General features: G+C 40.4%; 1 protein-coding gene across 1 annotated transcript in view; it reads right to left on the bottom strand.

Annotated features, from left to right (window-relative positions):
* Positions 1–25,925, bottom strand: part of IL1RAPL2 (interleukin 1 receptor accessory protein like 2) — a 402,287-nt gene that overhangs the window by 160,085 nt on the left and 216,277 nt on the right. The window contains 3 exon segments of the mRNA XM_029997043.1: positions 14,736–14,847; positions 14,849–14,890; positions 20,808–20,994. Coding sequence (XP_029852903.1) covers positions 14,736–14,847; positions 14,849–14,890; positions 20,808–20,994 — 341 coding nt within the window.

A 25,925-nucleotide genomic window follows, 5' to 3' on the forward strand; every position in this document is an offset into this window, starting at 1 on the left:
GTCATACTGAAAACATGAGAATGATTCAGAATCGAACGATGGGGATGTCATCAAAGGTCCCGGGAGATGATGAATAGCTTCAGGAAGGAAATAGGCTTTTTTTAATGCACAGTTTAACATTGAGAATGAATGTAAGTATCTAGCCTGGTTGTGCAGAGGGATGGAGGAGTTTGGGGGGAAGGAGAATGGGAGGAGACACAATGTAGACAGGAGGGTATACAGCAGTACACTGCAGATTGGGGGCTGAGTGTTTTCTTCCATGTTTTTCTTGAATTTTGACTGTCTGTCAAAGTAAACAGCCCCAATTATATTCAGCTGGATTGACACATACAGAACTCAAGGCTGGGGAGAATAATATTTCAATAAGCAGTTGAGTTACTGTAGGCATGAGGACATCAAGTTTTAGTCTCCCGTCCTCCTCCCCATGACATTTTAAAATGTCAAGCTACTGTCCACATTGCTGCCTTATTTCCCACCTAGTCTGCAAGTGAGCAAGGGAAAGTTACCTGTTTACTGCATAAAAGGAACGACAGTATCACTGGAGATTCTAAAATGAGAAACATGTGACCACAAATTTGGAGTAATGGCACAACCATAGGTCAGGAACTATAACGTGGTCAATTTAAAACTCTTATTTGAAAGACCTAAGTTTGCACATACCACAGTCCCGGGACAAATCAGCGAGGGCTCTGTGCTGAATGGGGTCTACCACACAGCACAGCAAGCTCCTAGCTCCATCGTTGGCTGCATTACTGTCTCAGGCAGCACTTGCACCGCAGGGAGCTTCACGTGCATACCGGGGCAACCTGCAAGTTCCTGTCACCTTCAGCTGAAACCCACGTGTCAGCAGCAGAGCCGGTGAGGAGCACTTCATCTTAATGAACAAAGCTCTTCTCTTACGCCAAAGAAAAGCTGCTGCAGCAATGCAATATTTAAACTCTACAAAGTCCTTATTAAATGTGACAGCAACAGCTGTAGCAGCTAGAGCACTGGCAGAACAAGGAAAAGAATTAAAGCCCTTTTGAGGGCTAGAAAAAGAAAACAGGTACCATTTTAAATATTAAAATGAGGTCTGGGCTGATGGGGAATATAGATATGGTGGCAGATAGCCAGAGATCTTGGAGGTGCTAAAAGCGGTTGCTCTGACCCTCCCACAACTTAATGAAAAGGAACCATCTTTAATTCTTTCCAGTCAATATCCTCTTCATTAAACTAATACATGTAATTCCCACTCCTTATCTTCAGAGTATGATGGGTCACATTAACCTCTCCCCCACGTCATGGTCTCCAGCTGAAACAAACCTCAGTATTTGCTTATGAAATACACAATTCCAGTTGTGATGCCAGAACAGTGGATAGTGGGGAATAGAATTATTCATGTTTGGAAGGTGGAAAAACAGCAGAAATCAGAAATAAAACTCAAAAAAGGGGCATTTTTCCCTACAGATAGAACAATACGACATGTATATTTTAGATGTGCCCAGCTTCCGTGACTGCTTTTCTGGAATGAATGCATTGATAACTATCCTTAAGGAAATGGTTGGAAATACTTCCACGCTTTACCATACTGCTTCAGTCACGTTGGCATAATCTATAGGAACTTGAATTGCCCTGTATGGGAAGCCACTAACATGGAAGAGAAATTTCTCTTTGATAAATTTGTTTAAAACAAACAATCGCAAGTGAATTAACTTCATTATATGAGTAAATTATGAAACATTTCTTTGCATAGGCTGCGTGAAACCTGTTAAAGATGAGGACGTAACAGGTTTTGTCATTGCTGGAGGTGTAGGCATCACAATACTAACCCTTGAGCACCACCACCTTTCCAGATTGACCTCTCTACCATCTTTTCTTCCCACCTGCAGACCGTGATCATGGTATTTCCTCTGAGTGCAGCATTGCCCAAAGCTGTAGTGCAGCATCTTTGTCAAGTGATGGAAAAAGTCTTTTAGTTAGGAAAACAGTGAATTCTCTCCTTCTGGAGAACACCACAGAAAAACTGCCGTTTATCCCAGAATGGATTTTTTGCTATGAAAGGAGAAAAGTATTTCGCAAGGGGGCAAATGCTAATATTCCTCTTTGATAAAACTCATGATTTTTTCAGAAAACACATTTCTTCATCAACTTGATGCTTTGGTTATGTTTTTTACCAGTTTCAAACAGAATTTTATATCAGAAAACTCAACCAAGTACCAAAGGTCTTCCTCTCTGCCCGTCCAAACCTTCCCACAGTATTTCTAAGGCCCCTTCCATCGACACCATGCTGAAAAACTTATTGAGTACCTCTCATTCCTATTTTATTTACAAAAATTAAGTTGCCTGTATTTCTGCAACATCCTGTGTCCCAAGAGAAGCACAATTGAAATGACATCTCTAAATCAGATCGCTTTACTGCACAGTCACATGTACATACATATATTAGGGTAACAATATTCCCCTTAAAAACATCTGCCTAAACACAGTTGCTACGGCCACTTAGAGGTTACAGAGCTGTCAGAGCCTGGCAGGGTCACACCTCCCTTGTTCCAGATGCACCTCTTTTCACATTTAGGAAGAAAAAGAAGCACGTTAGTGTATTCCAGAGAAGTCGTAAGGGCATATAAGGCTTATGGCAAATTGGTTCCCTCCCTGCCAGAAACTATAACCACTCCTGGCCCAGGATGGGCAACTCAACTATCCACAACTGGATTGCTAATGTGATATGTACTCTATAAAGATGAAAAGCCATCTGGTGCTTGAATCTAGTCTGCTTTGATATAACCAAAGGGCTTTTATCATCTCAAGCCATTATGAAATTATCTCAGACCAATTCCTGGCAGACAGGTACCAACACGAGAGAACCAGCACCAGCCAAGATAAAATAAAATCAGAGACCACACAGACCACACTGCCCTTGACCAGTAGAAACAGTTCTTTAGGTCCATAGCAGGGCTACACCAGAAAAAAACAGAGGATAAGAACCCAAAGCTGCCTTACAAATTTACAGCTATATTGTTTATTAATTTTACTGTTAAATCATTTTGGTTTGCAATTCTGCGCTTTATATTTCCTGCACTTTCTCAGAGTACTTCAGCCCATAGGGCTTGTCATAAACAATACCCTTTGAGAGCTTTTCATTTTAAGCCAAAGAAAAAGATGAAAAGTTAAATCACTTACTGTTCCCTTCCCATTGGTTGCAAATTGATTTTATTTACTGAAACATGCTTGCATTGCAAAAACCACTCAACACGTACAGTAAATAAGTCAGTACATGAAAGTCTAATGTAACCTAGTAGCTACCTATCCCTTTGAAATAGACTGGAGTCATAAACACCTAAATACAAATTTAGTTGAATGCTTATTTTTCTCCTGCTTACAAGACGTCAATCGACACTATCAAAGAGAAATAATAGCTTGGTTGGTCCTGATAAAAATTAAGAACATATATTCCATGTTGCTCCATGGTATTAAAGACACATCAACCATATTTTTGTATGTCCTTTCAACTTAAAAATTGCAAGGCACAGAACAAACATCGGTAAGTTATTAGCTTCAGTCTTCTGGTGAACTTCATAAGAGTAACATCAGAGCCTGAAGCAATACTACTACTGTCAGATCTCATAAGCTAAACAGGGTCAGGTCAAACAGGCACTTGAATAAGGCACCTTTGAGGACCACATAAGTGCAGCAAGAAATAGTGCTGACAATTCAGTAGTGAGCACTATTCCTTCCACAGCAGAACTTTTCATCTGAGATACTCAGCCACAAGTGCTACGCAGCACAAACCAGCTCTGAAAGGCATCAACATTGTGCTGAGAAAACATAACCCTAATCCCCAGCTAAAGTTACTACAGTCCACCCATTAAAATTTCTCCAGTCATTTCAAAGGAACTAGATAGTAATTGCTTCCTATTCTCACGCTTTTCTTATGAGACAAAACATTAGTCAAGATTTGCAGTGTTTCTCCGGGAGGGTGGCAAGGCTGCATTTTTAGTGGGTAAAGCAATCTTGCTCACTCATGTGTATCTATTTTACCATTAGCAAAATGGTTTCAGGGGCAGCGTTACTCCATGTCTGTGCATCTATCTGCCTATCTATTATTAATGAAGAAGAATGAGCATCCAGACTACACTTTCATGCTGAAGGAAGCCTCTTTTATATCGGAAATGAAAATGTACAGGTTTATTTCAGTGGCTGCACTTTACCTCACTGTTGTGGGCAAAAAACCCACAATCCTATCATTTATACTAAATCACCTCCACTACTGAAAGCACAATACACTTAGAGAACGTGACTCAGCAGCTCCCAGAATAAAAGGCGATTCTTAAAGTCGGAACTCATATCTGACATTTACACTATATAGTAAGTGATTCAGCAAGCTACAGTTGCTGTGTATAATGACAGATCATTGGATAAATGAACAGCTGATAACAAGTGTGGGAAGCCTTGGCTGTCCACATCAATAAACCAGACAATACCAAATAATCGATGCTACAAACTGCAAACTGCTGATTTAAGGTTGAAGGAAAAACACCTAGATGATGTTCAAGAACATGACAGAGAATTAGGGGGCATCACAGGTCAATAAAAACTAACGCTATTTGCCATTCTAATTACTTTGCATGTTCATGAGCTAGGAAGGCAGTTTGTGAAGCTGTAAGTAAAGCGCCAAGAGTACTGACACTATATATAATTCATAGACTGCAGCATATTGCTACATTTCTCATTGCCCTTAGAACTTGTACTTTCTTCAGGAAATATGGAGGTGATACTTAATGTTTATCTTCCAAACTCATTTTTCATGAGCCCTATATTAACAGATCACTCTGGTGAATGGGAAAGTCATCAATCTGGATCATTTGAGGGACCGAAAATGAAGGAGCTTTTATCCTTGTGGATATATTGCATTGTCACTTCAACAGCGACACAGTTCACACAGCAACCATGAATGGGCACATGCATCCTTCAAATACTGTCCAGATCCCCAGCTTACTGACTTTGATGAGGTGCTCTTGAAACCAGCAGAGTTGGGTCAATTTATCAGGACCTTGCTGGGTGTCAGGTGAAAAGGAGATGTTAAAAGACAGAACACGACTGGCTGTGTCACTTCTTCCAGGTGAATGGGCACCTGCATTGTACTGATACCTCACTCTGGATTGAATTTTCCTGTTGACTCTTCACAGACACAGAAGTTGCTGCAGATTTATGTTGGGGTTTTTGCATGGTTGAACAAGGAACACTCTGAAAGGGGCAGAGAAATTGCTCCATTTTCCAAATGTGGTCAAAAGCAAATACCCACATTTCTCTTTCTGGATCACACTGGGTTTGCCTGAGCTAGCTAGAAAAATTAAAGTCACTACAGAAATTAGTGGCTATTAAGTTTGCTTTGACCACAGAAACATGTTTAGCTGTCCACAGCAGTTAATGGGATGCTGCTGGCCAGACATGTAACAAGTCAGAATCCAAATTAAAGGTTTAAGATAAATACTTTACTGTAAGAAACAGAAACCTAATATTTACAAAACAAGGACCTTGATAAAAATTAATAGAAATCACACAAAATATATCAAAAGAAAACTCTAATTTTTGGCACCTCCTATATGTAGCTTTAAATAGACAGTTATTTCAGCAATGGTTTGAGAACCCAGCTGTGAAATTCATTTCCTGGTCTTTTAGTACCATATTTGTCAGCACTTAACCCATTTCTGGCTTGGCTTCTGTCACAAAAAGGAAGGTTTCCTTTAGAAAATCAAAACACTAGAAGATGCAATGCATCATTTATATGAAAATGCAGCAGAGGAAATGCTAAGAACAGTATTTCCTACTAAAGGTCTTTTAAAGTTTGGGACTCTCAGTAAAAACTGAATTTGGGCAGGTTTTTCTCTATCCTTTGCATTTAATGAAAAAGTGATTCCCTGACTATGTCAAGATATTGCAAACAGGGAGAAGAAATGAAGTCTTGCTATGGAAATGCGTAAGTTATAGCAGCAAGAAAATGTCACTTCAGATATGACGTAAATGTTATATATTTTAACATGTCAACATTACAAGGGAACAGGAAGGATTTTCTGTTCCCAAACAAACTGTAATATACCTCCCAGAAGTATAGAATTTCTGCAGATTTAACTTGTTCACTTTAAGATTTCTTTCCTGAATTAAAAAAGGATCTCCTTTTCACAGTTATTAGAACCATAGTCACAAACAAGCTGCTTTTCTCTTTGCCTTTTGTTTTTGTAAATATTTTCCCCACAACAACAGGTTTCTCTCAATTTTTTTCATTTATTCTCTTTTGGACTCAATTATTGATAAAAGTTCTGTTACAAGAAAATTATAAAAGGTGTTTTCCAGAAGGAAGGAAGACCCTGCTGCTTCTACCACTATACAGTCCATTGGCCGATGGCATGTACTAACACCATGAATTAAAAGGAAATATAAGTCACTGTGAAAATCTTACCAGCTTATTATCCACCCTAACTGCTTATGCTATGTTTGATGAAAATCTGAAAATGCGTACTTTATTTTGAGCTCAGCAGCTCTGGTCAGTTAATCATTATATCTTACCTTGTGACACTATTAGAGGATGATACTCAAAGCCCAGTGCAGCACACAGGCAGACGTCAGGGAAGCCACAGCGAGAGCCCCTTTCTCCATGCATCCTCCTGAGGCTGAGGCGTGAGATACAACCCCACATCAGCCAAGGAAACAGGGTGCAAACTTCTATCACCCCCTTACTCCAGAAGCATTTTGCACAGTGATTTGCTGTCTGTATTACCAAGTACGGGAGGGAGTTACGGCTTACGGGTAAAAATAGCTTTCTAAGTACCAAATTGGGCTCTAAAGTAGAAAGCGCCAGTGTTCTCTGACTGCACTCCAGCAGCTCCCCGTGAAGTTACGAAGAGAAGTTGGGCCTTCGGCTGGAAACAGTACATTTCCTGCCAAGACTGAGCTCCAGCTAGAGCACTCGCACGGGATACAACGGGGGACAGGCACCCTAGGCCATATGTCAGGAGTGGAGAGGACTGCCAAGCACAGAGAGTGAACTGAACATTGTTCATGGCGGGGAAAAAGGGCTAAAGCTGCCAAGCCAGGAGAGAAGAGAAAGAAGGAAAAGCATGTTCCTGGATCGACCAGCTGCTGACAGCTCCGACATCACTTTAGGTGCGATACAATGCTGGTGAACCCTAATTAAGGGAAATTTTTCATTTGGAGATGTGGAGCAAAAAACCCAGCTCTCTAGAAGGACCAGCTGTTTCCAGGAAAAGGGAAACAGCTCCAAATACAGCAAACACTTCCCATCCCCATGAGCACTGGCCATGCAAGCATGCGAGGAGGAGCAATCCCTGAAGGCCAGGCTAACTCCCACCATACACACATCACCACGTTTTACCTCGGAGTGCTTTTCAGTCTGTTTCATCAGGAAAATTCACAGCCTGCTTTAGGCTTTCCTTGAAATGTTTTCTGCTTTATTTGAGACAAAAGGCACTCTGATCCATGTTTGAAAATACAAATAAATAAGAGTGAGGGGAGCTAGCAGCTCCCACCAGATCCCCTGGTCAAAATCAGCAATGAAAATACCTCTGCACTCCAAGCAACTCCCAGATCCCAGGGATTAGGTGAGATGTCTAGTGCTGCCAGGAACTAGAGTCTGCATTTGGTGAAAATTCTGGCATTTTACGAGAAATTTCCCATGAAATAACAATTTAATTTTTTTAAAAAACGTCAGTTAAAAGAATTGTAATAGTAACTATAAAAACATCTAATTTCAGGAATGCTGAAAAATTATAATGATATACATCAGTAGCTATATGTATTATTAAAAATTATACACTCAAAAATCAAATTAAGAACCCTCAGCTCACAAAAAAGTAGTAATTTAACAAAACAAAATAAGAAATACAAAATGTTGCAAGATGATCTTTAATGTTAAAATTAGATAAACTGAAATGGATGTTATTTGCATACAGTGCTCTAATTGACATGTTACTGCCTTATTTGATGATAAAATGGTGGTAACGGCAGCTATTTCATCCCATCCCCAAAGTAAAGGCTCTGGAGCTTAGACTATGAAGCAATAAAGGGAGGGTGAGAGTACATCCAGCCTCCACTAGGACCTGAAGGCTCTGTCCTCTCTACAGAGTGCAGTGCCAGGCAGTGATGTCAGAGTTACTTTGGGTACCAAAAGCCATACAAACACATCAACTAGCTCTGCTGAAAAAGCTCCTTCAGAGTTAACTTAGGAATCCCTACAGACCAGAGCTTTGTGCGACAGGCATGTCCTTAGGGTAGTACCTCTTGCTGTAGAAAACTCTGCTGAATACATTCAGTTCATCCACTTCTATTCCTTAGCCACCTGCTTTTTTAAGCTGTGTCTTATGTTGGCCCTGCTTTTATGTATATTCAATTCCCATCTACACAATGATATTCAGAGCTCAGTGACCTTTTAGAGCTAAACTGGTTTTTTGGGTAAGTAACTACTTAAGCAATACTGAAGCACTTCATAAATTCATTGCAGATTACTAAACTGTGCCAAGACATAATGCCATTGGGATAGAATCATAATTAGATGTTTTCAGATTTTTAAGCAAATAACAATTCTTATATTTTACAGTATAAAAGCAAATCCCTTATAATAGTCTGAATTCCAAAGGCCGTATTTCAGTTCAGTCCAAATAAACTTTTAATTTATCTTAACGCTTTTTACTGCGGCTGTTCTAGAAACTGTCAACAGCCAAAAATATTGTCAGTCAACATGTCATTTGTATGATTCTGTTGATAATACTTTATCTACTGTAAACTGATAATGCTTAGAGTGCACTTACAGATTACTGCAGGTGTAAATTTGTACTGATCGGCACCCATTGATTCCTGACAATGTGTCACTAGACTCCACTACAAATAGTGTAAAATAGCATACCCAGTTTACAGAGGATTAAAAATGTGCAGAAAAACAACTACCACCAAATAGCGGACATACTTTTAGCCCATATCCTCACTTATTCTGTGGTAGCTTGTCTCTGTATGTCCCTAGAGCTGCCAGAGAGGATGACTAATTCTTTGCATTTTTAAATCCGATTCACCCCCTTGGCTTAACAATAGCAAATCACCATCAACTACTTGTGCTAATAAAGGGGTCCCAAACACACAAATAAAGTCTAGCAACAGCAGCAGGTGTAATTTGAAAAGTGAGCAATGTAATGAGACTTGAAAGAATTTAATTGAAAAACTATGAGCAAAGAGTGGATTCAGGCAGAATCATTCAATTCATGTAGCCATGTGGAATAATTTGTCATTTACGATGGTCAAAACAAATATTGCTGCATAAATGACTTTTAGGAACAGCCAGGCATTTTAGCAGCCTATGAAGAATATGACAGACGAGAGGTTGAAGGAAACTTGGAGGACAGGGCTGCTGGACAGAGTGGTCCAGTAATTCCTGCATGTCACTCCCATCCATCACCAGAAGCTTATGAACTTGGTCAGATGGCCACCTTCTGCTGTCAAACTGGAAAATAATTCACCAGTACAAGTTCACAAATCACCTCTTTTCACAGGGAGCAGAAAGAACAAGGCAACCTCTCCCACTAGCATAGCTGTCCATGGAAAAGTACATAACTGCAAGATAGCCCCATCTGCCAGGGGACACCTGGGCCACCCCATGAGAGCAGGTCTTGCTCCTTTCTCAGGGTGGTCACCCTTTCCCCAGCCTCCAATGTACATCTGTTTACATCGTCTTCTAAGCCTGTCTCCTTACAGACCAGTGTTCAAAAACAGAAGAAGAGTGCAGAACCAGCAGGTAAACATAGCAGGTATTTTTCTCAATTGCACCTTTTCATCCCAAAACCTATTGAAACATTGCTATGTATCGAGACAGAGTGAACTGGTCGGTAGGGTTGGAGAAAGCAGGAAGTGGTACAAATTGCCTTTCAAAAACAACAGGACTTTTTATGTTTGGGTTTTTCTTTTTATCTGAATAGTATAATTGTTCTTCAATAAACACTGGCCTTTATCAATACTCATTAAAATGCTTATGATTTCTGATATTCCTGAATATATGTAATTTTATTAAAAACTAATAAATTCTGATATTGTTGATTATATGTAACTTTATATTAGTATGTTCATTTTTTATTATCTAATTAAAAACTGAGTTTCTGTTACAGTTTTAGGCTTTAGAACCCCGGATCACAGTTGCTGATCTCACTTGTTTGTCCACAACAAAACTACCAAGAGGCAAAGTGAAAAAGTATATATTTTTTTCTTTACATAGACTGAAGGGTTACATGTTACTTGCTAAGAGATAACGCTGCTGTTGTGTTTCTTCAGCAAAAAAGGCTGACAAGACTGGTTTCACATCTGTCTGCATAATACAACAAATCCATGAAGAACTAGTGATGAAAAAGCTGTTTTGTTGACAATCTATTATTGTTACATGCACCCAAACACCAAGATTTAGGCACTGCTCATTAGTGCTGTATTGTAGCTCAGGATTTTGTCCCTATAAATACTTGTGTCAAAATATTTTTCGAATATATTCTAGGCTGCAAGCCTTTGCCTTACATCCCCAAAGAGCTATAGCCTCTGAAGCCTTTTATCATCTTAATCACACTTGCCCCTACCTTAACCATAAGAGCCATACTATAACATTGCCAGCCACACACAGTATTCCATGTAGTCCAAAACCCCCTTTCTACAAATGCCATTTTACCTGTTTGTTTTGCACTCTTCTCATCTACTAATACAACTCAGATCTCTTTGCCTTTCTTACTGTGGCCAAGCATTACACTGATGTCTTTCAGTTCCCATCTATGACTCCAGAGCCCTTTCCTTACAAATTATCTCATAGTAGCTAATATCTTGACTTAGTCACAGGAAGAAGAAAGGGAGTAAGAACTCCCCTTCTACCTCTAACTGAGCCACTGAGATCTTCCATTTGGGTCTGCAAAAGTGAGAAGGCAAGGCTGGATCTGAGGAAAGCAGTGCCCAAGGACCGGCACATGCTGTCCTTGCAGCTCCCTTGCACAGCCACAGCCATGCAGGCAGCTGCCCTGACACTCTGGCACGGGAAGTTAAGGCAGCACCTTCTAATACCTCTAATGACTTCACTGGAAGTTTGCTTAAATAATCACTGGATAACTAACTAATAAGAGCAGGGCTTTGCCCCTAATTAAAAGTCTCACCTAGCAGACTCTACTTGAAATAAATGCTTAAGCAACACTAATATGAATACCAAATACACAGCCATTCTTCACTTAGTCCACCACTGTTCTCGTCTGCAATTAATTTTGATCAGGCTGCCTTGTGGGATCACGTCTTCAGTAAAGCTGATGCATTAATCTTGGATATCATTAACTCTTCTGACTACCTTTTCCAACAGCAAGTTAAAATGGTGCTTCTGGCTCCTGCACCTTCAAATTTTCCTGAAGCTTTCCATTATGTCAGCACTGCATTTATTCTGATTTCAAGTTTCACTCTTTAGATGCCCATACTGCATTTACCTATGAATATCAGTTATTTCATATTGCCTCTTGCATAACTACCAGAACCTCCAAAATGGACTAAAAACCTCATGTACCAGATTTGAAAAAAAAAGAAAAGATCCATGTCTTACAATCAAAAGATAAAGTAAATAACTTAATTGACTTAACTGGTATTTCAAGTATTGTGTACTTTAGCAAATGCCTGGAAGGCTACAGGGAATCTAACCCAACCTCCTCTCTCTCCATGGCAGTGCAGCCCTCCTTGCTCGAGGGAGATGTGGAGTTGCCTGTTTCACTTTCAGAATAACTCTCTACTCTAATAACAATTTCAGGTTACCATGGCTGCTAGCAGTGGCCAACAGAGTCCTGCTGTTCAAAATCTGTATTGCTAGAGGAACTCAGGCACTTGCCTTAAATGCCAATTCAGGCATGTTAATAAGTAACAATAGAAACAGCATTAGAAAGTTCCTGCAGAAGAAAACAGTAGGCAAGATCCTTTTCTCCACATCTGCATTGCAGGCTAGCAGAGACAATACTACCATAGCTTTGCTGCTAAGCCTTCAGCAGTATTTGCTAACAGTGATTTTAAAGACCAGCAGGTTCAGTAGTCTGAGCTCTGGTCTCACCCTAGCTCCTCCTGGTACAGTATTTTGATGAGGACTCAATTTTCAGACAGGTGAATAATGTGGCCCAGTGCGTCACCAACCCCACTACAAGAAAGATGTGGGCATACTGGAATGAGTCTGTGAAGGGCCACAAAGATGATTAAGGGACTGGAGTATCTATCATATGAGGGCAGGCTGAGAGAGCTGCGGTGGGTTGGTCTGCAGAAAAGAAGGCTTATGGGGATCTTATCCATGTGTATAAACCCCTGGTGGGAAGGTATGAAGAAGATGGATCCAGACTGTTCTCAATGGTGCCCAGTGAAAGAATAAGAGGCAATGGGCACACAAACTGTAATAAAATAAATTCTGTTTAAACGTAAGTAAAATCTTCTTTTTACTGTGAGGGTGGTTGAACACTGTGACAGCCTTGCCCAGAGATGGAGTTTGTATTCTTGGAGATAACCAAAACCCGACTGGGCACCGCCCTGGGCAGCCTGCTGTAGCTGATTCTCCTTGAGCTGGGGGTTGGACAGGACCTCTCCAGAGGTGCCTCCAACCTAGATCTGCACTATCCCCAGGGAAAGAAAACTCTCAGGATTTGTGTGCCAAAAACTACACCAGTATGTAGTTTTCTTTCTGGCTCCCATGAGATGTCTTCTTCAACAAAATCCCTGAGTATGTCATATATCTGCTCCCAGCCTGTGATCTGATCTTCCTCAGGACCCTCCATGCAACATGGCCAGCCACACAACACAAGTAATCCTCTGCTGTTTGTTGTATGAGTTTTCTTTGACCTCTCCCCCATAAAGATCTAAACCCACACGCATATAAAATTCACAAACTGAAACAAAACAGAAACAGGACGAAGAAACTTGGTGAAGCACCAAGCTATAAGACAATATGCTTACATGGTTCTATGTTTTACATTCATAGTTCTAATCCATATTTTCAGGTCATCATCTACATAAACTTACTAGCCTATTCCAGATATCTAGACAGATTCAACCAGCAAACACATAACATCAGATATGTCTCCCAAACACTTAACTCTGGAAAAGGTGTTTACTAACATATGTCCTTTTATAAACTAAAGGAAATTTAATTTAATATGAATTTCACACCAAATTACAAGGGGAACAATCTCATGGTTCTCAAGCATTTTGCAAAAAGGAGAACACTTGCATATTCCATATTTACATTTTTAACAATTCAGGTCATCAACATCTTAATAAAACAAATAAATTTAATACATACTATAGTTAGTTTAGGACAAATTCATTAAGTTGTGAAGTATGAATATACCACATTGTTCAAATAATGAAGAGAACACATGAGTTCTAGCAAGGTCATGATGAGAGGGAGAGCATAGAATACGGGTTATCTAAAGAATATCCATCATGGGGAACTGAATTAGATGCATCTCATTTTCACTTTGTCAAACTTAGTTCATATTCTGGTTGAAGACCAGCATGCTACGTAGGATAGCAACTATCCACAAGGCAGGTATTATATCTTCATTTGACAGGTCTGGGGTCAGGTAGGTCAAATCAATACTTTAGAGACCCATCCATGGTCAAAAATGGACAATAAAGAATCACATGATATATGAATCTGGCACACAGGGAAAAGAACTCATTTAAAATGAGGAATAATGATAAGAATAGAAAAAGGGATTTCACTCAAAATAAAAGGAAAAATTGTATGTCAAGAACATATTGGAAATATCACGTGGACTAATTCAGTTTGATATAAGAAAGTAGAATTTTACTTATCACTGCTTTAAGTAAGACACCATTTTAATCAGTATGTCAAAACACAGACCGGAAAATACCTAACCATTTGTTTATATGGTTTTGTGCGAAAGGCTGAAAAAAACTCAATTGTTTTCAGATACTTGCAAAGTTCTACAGACACTGAAGGCAAAATAATAATTATAGATGTCATACTGCAGTGGAATGGAAAGGGATCAGGAATATATTGGTAGGCAATACTATTCTACCCATTCATTTCTGGTACCTGACAAAAAGAGGCAGAAAAATACTGTTGACTAGTAGATTACTACATGGACTCAGAAGCATACGATGTACAACCTCCCGAAAAGCACGTTACTTTCCCCCTGACAGTCCAATGTTCCTAACTTCATTCTTGGAATAGGCTGTGCCATACTTTTCACTAAAGACAAACCCTAGGCTAGAGAAGTTGAACATCAAAATTAAACCAAAGCTTAAAAATATGGAACAAGCACTCAAAAAAAAAAAAAAAAAAAAAAAAAATTTAATGACTCAAGATGTCTCTATTGGCTTTGTTTTATTCTAGGACAAACCTCACCAAAAGCCTGTTTTACAGTTTCAGTCAACCTTTCCTCTGTTTAGCACTGAAGGCAAAACTAGAGTCTGAATTACTTCCAGCATATAGGGAGGACCTAGCTCTGCTCTACCTTTTGCTTTATAACCAGCGTTTCCAGGCTTTGTACAGAGCAAAAGGTAGAAGTAGTCTTCTGTAGAATTTTATAAGATCTTGATATAAATTTCCCCTAGTTTGGGACTGCTCGGCTATTGGGATTTGGTTTGGACTTACTTCTATCAAATAGATTCACTGACGTGTGAACACCACTTTTTCTTATTATTTCAAAGCTTTATTTTTTCTATTGGCATAGAACAAAGATTCTTACCAGTAACCTTCAATTCAACTGTTCTTCGTATAAGCTTGCCTTCAAACTTTAGTTCACAGGTATAATTTCCTCCATCTTCTTCCTGGACCTCTTGTATTAAGAGAGTATTTCCCCTTCTGAATTACAACGCTTCTCCACATTTTTGGCTTACATTCCTGCAGAAGAAAATCCATTGCCAAAATTACCCAGCTTGTATGACATAAGACAGTGTTGCCTGATCAGATTTTCAGTATTATACATAAGTAAACAACCATCTCAATATATTTTGCAATTCAAATTCAAATATAATTTCAGAAAGCACAGAGATCTAAAACTGGAATTAATTTGAAGACAGAAATTAAACAGAAATGTTTTTAAGGTTCAGTAATTCCCACTGTATCACATGGGCCGTGTTTAATACATAGTACCCTGAAGCAATGGTTAAGTATCTTCTCTTTTTCATGATGAGCAACTGTCAAGACCTCTACTTCAGGATGGACCATTAAAATGCATCTCTGTTTGAAGGGAGTAAGGGCAACATCTGTTAAGAGTTAGCCTGAAGGCAAACTTTACACACAGTCTCAGGCTAGAACCATTTACCAACAGAAGAAAACAGGGAGAACAACAGCAGTTTTGTGAGCAAGAGAATTCAGGAAGCCTGGTTTCCTTATGGTCCTGTTTCTCAACACTGGCTTCTCTGGCACCTGATGAGCTTTGATTCAGCCTTTTCCCACCACTGGGCTCTTTGTAGCATCACCCCCATGTGCGTCCTCTGGTGGAGTACATGGTACTGATGGCCTGCAACTCTCACTGACTTCGCCAGGCAGACCTTAGCTGTTACTTGGCAGATTTAGGTTCATCACTATGAATTGTGGTCCTACTGGAACAGCATTTGAGTCCTTCTGGATAGTGTGTGATACAGTGCAAGAAGAGGCTCTCCCTTTCCTAACATACTATATCCCTGCAGCCAGATCAGTCACCTTCCACATTAACGGTACTCATGATTGAATACCTCTTGGAATGCTCTGAACTAAAAGCGCAGGCACAATCTGATCATTGTCTCTTTAAAACAGTACCTCAAGATTATATATTTCTTGTCTCTCAATAACTTTAACATCAAACCTGTTCTGCCTGCAAACAAAATCACGCTTTTCTCAGTTCTCTAAAACACTCAGTACTCCCAACAGTTCTGGAGGCTCTGGCTAATTCTGTACTCAGACCACACAAAGCAACACAGGGCCTGAGTACCTTTAATGCTCCTCTATTCCCTCTCTCAAGGTGGCAACATGGAATAAGCTCTCAGACTGCAACGAACAATCTCGTATCAGTTACATCAGGCTCAGCAACTTCAGAGATTCGTGTAAATAGCCCAGACCTGTGCCCCATTTTCTGCTCAACTGAAACAGCAGTGTCAGAAATACAGCAAACAATACAGAACAAAGCTTTCTCTTCAGAAAACAATCAAACAAGAAAATACGTTGACATGCAAATATATTGTATGACAGCAAGAGACCAAAATGACACAAACATAATTTTTTGATGGGACTCCATACACAATCCAAATCCACAATGTCAGATTCTAAATTAAAGGATAATAGTAAAGAAATAAAAAGATGGGACTGTGAGCTTCTGGCCTTGCACTTGAAAATGGAGCACTGAAGCATTTATCCCCATCCCCAGTAGGCCAAATTCTGTTACAATGTGGTCAGATTTTTAATTCTGAAACCGTGCAATACTACCGCAGGTAACAGAGTGTTCAGGTTATCTTTCTGTTTCCAAAGTACAGTTGTAAGGAAAGTGTAATCTTGTCTTGCATGTGAACTTTAGTTAACACCGATGACAGAGAATGATCAGAATCCAGATCCTATCTGCTGTGCTAAGAAGAATCAGAGCTTATTTTTGTTACTAAATTGCACTGGCATTGGTTGAGCCTCATGCAGGACACGGATCTGAGCCAGAAAATGCCGTTAAATCCTTTCTGATTTGCACTCAATTTTTTAGTCCTATTTAAAGGTACATCAACCACCTACTTGGAGTAACTAAATCTGAACACTGAGCAAAGAATATGATTCAGTTCTATTCAATCCTAATTTAGAAGGAATACAATTTCCAGAATACACAAAGTAAGAATATTTCAGGTATGCACCCTTTCAGTTCAGCACTGAAAGACCCTATCATACGTTACCAGTTTTATATTCTCCACTTTATTTTAAAAAGTATGGGAGCAAAGAGATCGAAGATACATTTTCATACACTTTCTATTTTTATGTACCACATATTTGTAACAAGAAGGGCGACATCTCTACTACTACAGAGATTAATGATTTAGCACAAACAACATTTGTGCTATTGTGGTTTTACAGAAAGGAATTGTTCTGCTAGAACTGTACCACTAATGTCCTAATTGTTTCTTTTTGTATCTACTTAAAACACTTCATATTAAAAAATATTTATAAGCCTTTCTTTCCCAATCTTAGCTAATTAATTTTTCTTCTCCTGACTATGCAGGCTTTCTAAACATATGTTGAAAATGACTGGTTTATTCTGCCTGTTTTTTCAGACTATTTCAATACACAAAACTAAAAGCAAATAAGGGGAGAAGCTGGAAAATCATAACAATTTGTATTTTAAGCAACAAAAATGGCCAAGAAACAAACCAATTAAAAGAAAAATATCTAACTAGTCTTCATATTGTGAAAACAATCTAGATTTTACTGTCAGAGGTCTGCTAATTTCTCTAACAAGCTAAGTGCTCAATTGTACAACTGTTGCTTGTTTAACCAATTAATTGCTCTTTTCTGCTTTTGCACCATGTTTACCTGCTAGAAGAATCTGAAAGTTTCTTTTTCTATCCTATTTATTCTCCTTAGACACATTAAATGTTTTTGGTTTTTTTCCCCCAATAATTAAATTGTGTACTATTATGCTTCTTTTTCTCTTCTTTGAAATTTAAGTGGCAGCACCTCAACAACTCTATTTTTTGTAGGGTAGATAACAACTACCTATCCTTCACCTGACATTTTGATTGTTTCCACAGCCCGCCCTTCAACCCAGTAGTAGAAAAGAGATGATGGAAATGGTTTAAGACTCTGCATTCTAGACGTAATATACCTTTTTCCTCTGCCAGTTGATTTTTCATGAAACTACTCTTACTGTTAAATCCCATTCATTCAATCATGCCTTGACACATACATTTATTTCCAAAAAATCTTATACTTGTTGTCAAAACAGTTCTAACAGGCATAACAGAGCTGTGTGTATATCAATGGCTTTAATTGTGGAAATCTTTAAAAACAAGTATTTCATGCAGTGTAAGTCTAGCCAGATATGAAGTTGATACTACTGTTAAAACAAATCCTTACAGCAAATGTTTTATTACTTATCAGGTATGCATGTGGAAATCTATTCAGGCATAATTATTTTAAAGGCGTGTTTAAATTACAACTAACTCCCGATAAATTGATGCAATTATTGGCTTAGATTCATTAATCCCTCCACAGAGAGAAGCCTTTCAGAAGGCAGGGCAAGCCCTGCACACAGTGGGCTTGCACCATTACAGTCCTGTCTGATGGTATTTCATCTGTCACAAATCCAAACTCCCCGACTACCAGCAAACTGGCAGGTCCTCATAAACACAAGAATTTCTCTTTTCAGCCAAAGGTATAAAGAAGGAACCTCAAGGACTTCCTCGTATTTATTTATCTACTGTTCTATTTTGGACAATTTATGCTCTCCCACTGGATGAAAATCTTTTCTAAATGTATCAGCATGATGAAAAGGAATTGCCCCCAGTGCCTCCGGAGCAGATTTACACAAGAAGATGGCTGATTACACCTTCATGTACATGTCAAACTCAATCACAAAGGTAGAGGGGAAAAACTTGAGGATCCAGTGTGCGATGACTGGAAACAGATGCCTTCTTCAGAAAGTGAGGGTCAGATCCTAAAGTGGAATATCACTTTACACTATTCTTTGGGAGAAGGGATCTGCTTTTTGTTACACACGTTGCCTTACACAGCATGATCTTAAGTCCCACACTGTGGATTGTAGGGGTTACCTCAGTACTCATCATATTATTTTGGAATCCAAGTAATTACATATTTTCTAGAAACTGGACTTAGGCTCTTTTGAATAGGCAGACTTCTATTAACAATTAGTACCACAAGACCCTCTAGAATATTTTTCCAAAACCCTGTTTCAGGAATAAGTTTCAAGGGATAACCTGACATATATACATTCTGCATAAAATTAATATTGACATTTTACATTACTGAGCTTCCTGACTCAGGTCCACACAACATAGGTGTTGTCTAAGCACTGAACTGATAGCACCTTATTGTTAATTATGGATAAGGAGGTATACGTAGTAGGTTATTCCACTAATGTCTCTCTTGATTACTAAGCCAGACTAAAGGTTGTCGACTTCAATTCTCACCATTATCATCCAACCACATCATTTCTGTTCCATTTCACCATGGTGATGACTTCTCAGTCAGCTGTCACACTCCAGCCTGGTGTCACACAACCTGTCTGTGCAACCCAGATAACACGTGTGGGTACACAGAACAATGACACTTCTGTTCCCTTTCTTGGTCAGCACAAAGCATTGTTGATGTGGGGTTGTACGTGCATCTTCCTTAGACTGATTTCTGCTCCATGACAGCTGAAGATTATTCCTGCCCAACTTCTTTTGCAGCATGCTTGCAAAAAAATGTGATCTGGTGTTCAGTAATACCTAGGTATATAGGACAAGAAATAGCTTCTCTCTGGTACCCTTTTTCCTCCAAGACTTCAGACTTAATTGAATACATGTATTTTATGTATGAACAGCACTGAAGTTATCCACCATATGCTGAGAGAAACAGCTTCAATGGCTGAAAGAAAAACTTTGTTTATACTAACAGTGGGTTATGGCACACGTTTTGTTACTATAAGATAGAACATGTGAGATTTCTGTAAAAAATAGAAATAGATGACAACTTTTAAAATTGCTCTTTTCTGATGCAACCTGCTAAGGAGGAAAAAAATGTGCAGCTCTGCACATATTACTTACTTCACACAAAATAACTATCTTTAAAGAATGTCATTAAGGTTGGCAAATCAAGCACTCAAAATTTAGGATTTAACTGGTTTGTAAGTTCCTGTCTTCATTACCTGAACCAAGTTTGTCCTAAACTCATTCTGCCTTTATCCCTACAATCCAAACTCTATTTTCCATGGATCCCACTGAGCTCTTCCTCTTGCCCAACTATTTCTTGTTCCCTCTGGCTCTCAGCTCTTTATTCTTTTCCATTGTTTCTTGCAGCAACTCATACCTGAGGGCTTTTCAAATATCAGACTTCAGTCCAAGTCCAGACAACAGGTAAAATTTGCCAGACCTTGCTATGGTCTTTGTACCTGATGTCTGCCTGGCAAACCATATTTTAGTCATTTTCCTGTTTTCTTGGGGAGCTACAGAAACACATCACCAATACATCTGCTGCTGAAAGTGGTGTGTGATACTTGACAGGCCTTGGAGAAGGTACAGCCAGCCGAGTTACCTGCCGAATAGTAAAAGTATCTAACAGACCTCAGTTAAAATTAACAGACCTCAGTAAAATTACTCAATGAACCTCAGCAAAAGTAAATGCATCTCTGTGAAATTACCCAGCAGACTTTGGTAAAAATTAACAAGCCTTGGTGAAATTACCCAACAGACTTCATAAAAATTAATTGGGTAGCACTACTGAAGCTGGCGGTGCTGTTACCCCTTTGGTTCCATTGCAGGTTGCCTCCCTTTGTTTCTACTACGCTATCAGGTAGGGAGACATCCCACCAAGGTGGAAACTGGTACAGAGGCAGCACAGTGGTTTGGGAACGTGGTACTGCTGTTAGAGACATCGTGTGACCTCTTGCACAGAACATCCTCATTGATGCTGATGCTGGGTAGTTTTGCCTGCACTTTCGTATTACTTCTGTAATACTGAGACAACATCCTCCAGACCAGTCACAAACCACTACAGGCTCAGAAAAGGCCATCTCTAAGCCTCAGACTGAAAGCAGTGGAAGTTTTGTAGAGTTTCAGCACAATAGCAATAAGACAGCAATAGTTACCTTGTACCACACCACATCTGGCTCTTGACTGGCTGTTTTGTAATCCTCAATATCAGGACAGGAGATTGTCTTTCTCTTAGTGACTTCTGATTTTTCCAGATATCTGATCTTGCTGTTGTAGCAAAGCCCAGATTCATTCTCAGCTACCGTCAAGGACATGGACACCTTCATGCAATACGTTGAGTTTCTGCAGGGACAGAAAGATGTTTTTATTTAACCTACCTCCTTTTTACCGTGTTCGTTTCAGCACAGTAAGTTTCTTTGTTAGGCTCTCATCTTCACAAACGCTTCAGCGACACATTCAAATAGTGATCGTCACACTGTGTATTTCCAACACAGACAAATTACTAGAAAATGTAAAGGCTCATTTCTGATTTACTATGAAGAACCCTGTAGAAATTTTGTTGACAAGTGATCTAACCCAGCACAGCAGCTCTTTTGAGCTTGCGAGTCTACGAACACAGGAACTTGTTGGCATCTCAGATGCTGGTCAGGACACACTGTCCCATTTCCTCTATGTGTCACACACACTCCTCCTTTCCCTCTTTCTCTCCCACCTTCAGGATATTTCACTCCAGTACACAGTGCTATACATTTGAGAAGAAGGGTTATGTGCTGGATGTTAAAGCACATTATGCAGGAAGAATTCCTCCCCCCCTGAAGGAACCGCTATATAAAATCCTACAGCATGTGATATTGTGGTGGGTTGACCCGGACCGGCTGCCAGCCACCCACCCAGCTGCTCTCTCACTCCCCCTCAACAGAATGGGAAGGAGAAAATAAGATGAAAAAGCTCACGGGTCGAGGTAAAGACAAGGAGATCACCTACCAATTACCATCATGGGCAAAACAGATTTGACTTGGAAGAAATTATTTTAATTAACTGCAAATTAAAATAGGTTTGGATGCTGAGAAAGACAAAAAAGCTAAAACACATTCCCCTCACCTTTTTTTACTTCTCTACCTCTCCCTCCCCGAGCGGCGCAGGGGGTGGGGACGGGGGGTTGTGGTCCGTCTGCTGCTCCTTCCTCCTCCCGCGTTCGCGTTCCCCTGCCCCGGCCGTGGGCCCTCCGTGGCTGCCGTTCCCGTCGGGAAAACCAGCCCCGGCCCTGGGGTCCCCCCAAGGCCGCAGGGCCGTCCCCGCCGGGGGCCTGGCGCGCCTCCCCCCTCCTCCCGCCCGGCCCTCGGCGCGGCAGGGCTGCTCCTCACGCTTCGCCCCTCGCCCCTCGCCGCCCGTCTCGCCCTTTCCTCAACACGCCTTCCCCTCGCCGAGGGGCTCAGCTGTGCCCTGCGCCGGAACCCGCCGGAACCGGCCGGAACCGGCTGGAACCGGCCGTGTCCGGCCCGGGGCAGCCCCTCGGCTCTCCTCAGAGGGGAGCCTGCCGCCCCGCGGCCAGCGCCTGCGCCCCGGCGCCCGGCGCGGATACACAAGTCGTCAGACTGGTGGTTACACGAACACATTTTGGCCTTAAAATGTTGAAAAATGTAATCCCTTAGCATTTCAAACCATTGCCTGCTCTATCACCAAAGAACCCTGACAGAGTTAAATCCAGGCGAGCGGATTGCGAGCTACGCCTAGTTTTTCTTAATATCAGGGTAGAATAAACACAACCAGCCCAGCTCCCATGCCTCAATCATAAAAACAGGATTAAATTAAATTCCTTCAGACTTGCATCTTTAACAGATCTATCAGACACACAATAAAAAAAAAACCCCTAACTGGTGTTTGTCGTGGTGTTACTGTGAAGCATTTGCACTTTGCACAGGATCATTGCAACCCAGACTGACAGCTTCTGCCCTTCATTAGGTGTGATGGCAAGCTACAAAGTACAAGCGACAATATAATGAGGCTCTTCCTCCCATCATGCATCATTTTGTCATTTTAATTGACTGCGCCACAACCAAAAAAGCCTGGAGTAAAACCGACGTGCTGGGTGGTTACTCCCATCAAAGGGAGTTGTGGAGAGCTCTTGCAGGAGATATTGCCGCTTTGCCGCTGCCTCTTCCATTGCAGCTCGGCTGCAAACTGGTTTAGCTGAGGCAAGACGGTGGCACGGCAGACAAAAACTGCCCTGTGCACCTGGAAAGTGATCCGTCAGTCAAATCCTGACACTAACAATACTGGCTGCTTACTCCCTCCAATTAGACTCATGACAATGCTTTTAATTTAAAAAAAAAACCAGAAATCCAACACGCTCCATAACAAATCTTTTCTTATGCAATGTTTCAACATGTCACTCCGTCAAGTGAGCCTGTAGTTGGGAAGAAATTAAAAAGGTCTATAGGGACACTTCATCACGGCTCTAAGCTTCATGCTAAACAAGCGCTGACAAAACACTGTGCCAATGGCTTCTTGTCAAAGGTGTGCCACGAGCAGGTATTTGCAGAAAGAGGTATTTGCAAGGCAAATCAACAGGCAATCTTCAGAAACCTCCCATTTTCAGCATCGTTAGTGTTACGTATTCAGCAGAACCACAGACTGCCCCCTTCCTACTCCCTTCTCTGCAAAATGCCATCTGTACATTTATGTGATAAAATTGGTGGCTATTTTCTCTGTCCCTCACCTCAGAGTGGAAAGGCCCATTTTGCACACTGCCATGATGTGTTTTAGTTGAGAGGCTATAAAACAGTCTCATCCTCACAAACTGCACAAAATGTATTATCTTACCTGAAACAAAAGTTCTCTGGACTGAAAAAATGCATCATTTGGGGTGGGCTTTTCAGAAATACTTATATGATTTAGGGAACATAAGTCAACTTTCTCCCAAGCTACTTGCTTTTGAAAAGGGTTACCTTTTTTGCAGGAAGAAAACAAAACATATTTGGAAAGTTTAAATGCTTCCTAATACAGCACTGAAAATCCACCAAATATGGATACAACCACTCAGTATAATCAATAGTAATTAATCAGTAATGATTATTTAACTTTCCTGAATAACTACAAGTATTACTGAGTGCAAATAAGGTCACATGCGCTCAGTAATAATGATCCAGGCTAATCAAGAATAATGACTTTGAATAGCTGTCCATAACTTGGTGTTATTTAATAGTGCTGTATTTTCTGCTAACAATCTTGCATTATTTAGATTGTATTTTGAACAGCGCTGGAGGCTACTTCTATTTAAAATGCTTCCTGGAACCACGACCTAAAAATGTAGTATTCTTTTCATTAGTTACAATTAGAATTGAGTAGAATTGAGAAAACTAAGTGCCTGGTGAGCACTATCACTTTTGTTCACACTCCATGACCAAGACAATAAATCTATTCAGGCTCATGATGAAGAAAGCCCTCACTAAGCCAACAGCAATAGACTTGAAAGCTTTATGAATGCTTCTTCACCACCCACTCACGTTAGTGCTACTGCTGGTAATCCAGAAAAGGGCAACTTCTGCAGGGATTCCAGTGAATGAAGCAGCAGCCTTCTTTCAATCTAGTCAGTTTGGGATAACAGTTATATTTCAGTCATGTGCAAAAGGAAACAGCAGTTTGATCAGCCTCACTTTTTCTCAATTTTGAGGCAGAAGTCTGGGAGCCAAAGTTGGTAGCAAACATGAGCCATTTCTCCCTGTGCTAGGCAAGCTGCTCCCCAGGACAGTATGGATTTCATCACTCAGTTCTCTGAGCAGGTCTGGGTCTGTGCTGACTTTTTCTTGGAGACTCCCACGGCTACCATTTTTCTGTCAGCTCAGATGCTGCAAGACAGAGCTTCCTAAAAAGATAAATTCCCTTTGTTTTAACCAGAAGATTGCCATGGAATTGACCATGTTCATCCTTCGCAGGAATTAGTAGATGAACCTGTTAATTTTCCTACACAGAAAAAAACCTTGTAATTTGAACTGTAATTTGTAGAAAAACATGCATTTGGTTTCAGTGGCACATGGGAACGTGCTGTCTTCCCTCCCTTGTGGGGCCGGGGGCATAAAGGGGCTCTCTAGAAGGTGACAGCTTGAGAAACTTGAGAACTCGGGCAGGGGATCACAAAGCAGTCAATGGTCACTACAGCATTGTTTTTATCACCTGGGTAAGCAGACAGGAATATTATGGTGCTGGCCACCACGCAGGTCACTGAGGTGATGGGAACTCACCTACAGAAGTCCCTCAGGAAGCCCACAGAGTTGCTGTGCTGGGAGGGATCCAGTTCTTTCCTTCCAACTGTTTTCAGGACCGCTGTGTCCACAAGGGATCACCTTGATAAGCTGCATTTAAGTTGTTTATGGTAAGGGTCGTCTTTAATTTTTTTTTTTTTTTTTAAATGTGTGGAGACTGACTAGCATGAATCCTACATTTATTGCTTTTCTTCTTTGAAAAGCTAAACAGATGGCCTATGAATTATAAAAAGGAGGATCCACTTTTGTTTTCGGTACATGGTCATGGAGCTTGGTGGGGGAGGTCAGTGCCCCCAGCAGTTTGCTGACTGGCAGGAAAGGTTATATGACCATATTTAATGAGGAAAGTTGGAACACAAGAAGAAGAGATAACTATAGCAAAGCTGGTAACCTGGGTTTTGCTGTCAGAATTGGTGGCTGAAAGGAATAAAAAGGAAGCATCTTCCAGGTGGATGAGGAAGATGCTGGAGGGCTTCCAGTGGTGATCTCAGTATTGTGAGGCCAGGTAAGAAGAGTTGTATATAAGTGGAGAATACTGAAACCCAAATGAACCTGGCAGACTGCAGAGATCCCACTTGCCACATATAAAGGAAATAAGCCCACGAGTCTGAAAGTGGATCTTTTAATAATTTGTCTTTTCTGAAAGGTTTCCAAACCATTCATTTTCCACAGGAGTTGACTTCCAATGGATTCCATTTCTATAGGACGTAGCAGTGGTTATATGGGGAACAGGAAAAGGGAAGAAAAGAAAGAATCACTCCATAGTACAAAGAAAAAAATTTGTCTTATGTTTTCACACTGAAACTAAGATTTGTAATTCCCTATTTCAAGGGACTAGTTATAAACTGGGCCTACTCACTTGACTGGAAATGTGAAGAAGGGTTTAGCTTTGCCAGAGTTCACAAAACAGTTTTCTTTGTTCTCATGGCAAGGCATTTGTAATCCCCAGGCCACCTGGAACTGGCTCTGAACCACAAACTGAAGCCAGCTTAGAATCCAATAGAAAACCAC

The sequence above is a fragment of the Aquila chrysaetos genome, chromosome 21, assembly GCF_900496995.4.
Source record: "Aquila chrysaetos chrysaetos chromosome 21, bAquChr1.4, whole genome shotgun sequence".
Lineage (NCBI taxonomy): Eukaryota > Metazoa > Chordata > Aves > Accipitriformes > Accipitridae > Aquila > Aquila chrysaetos.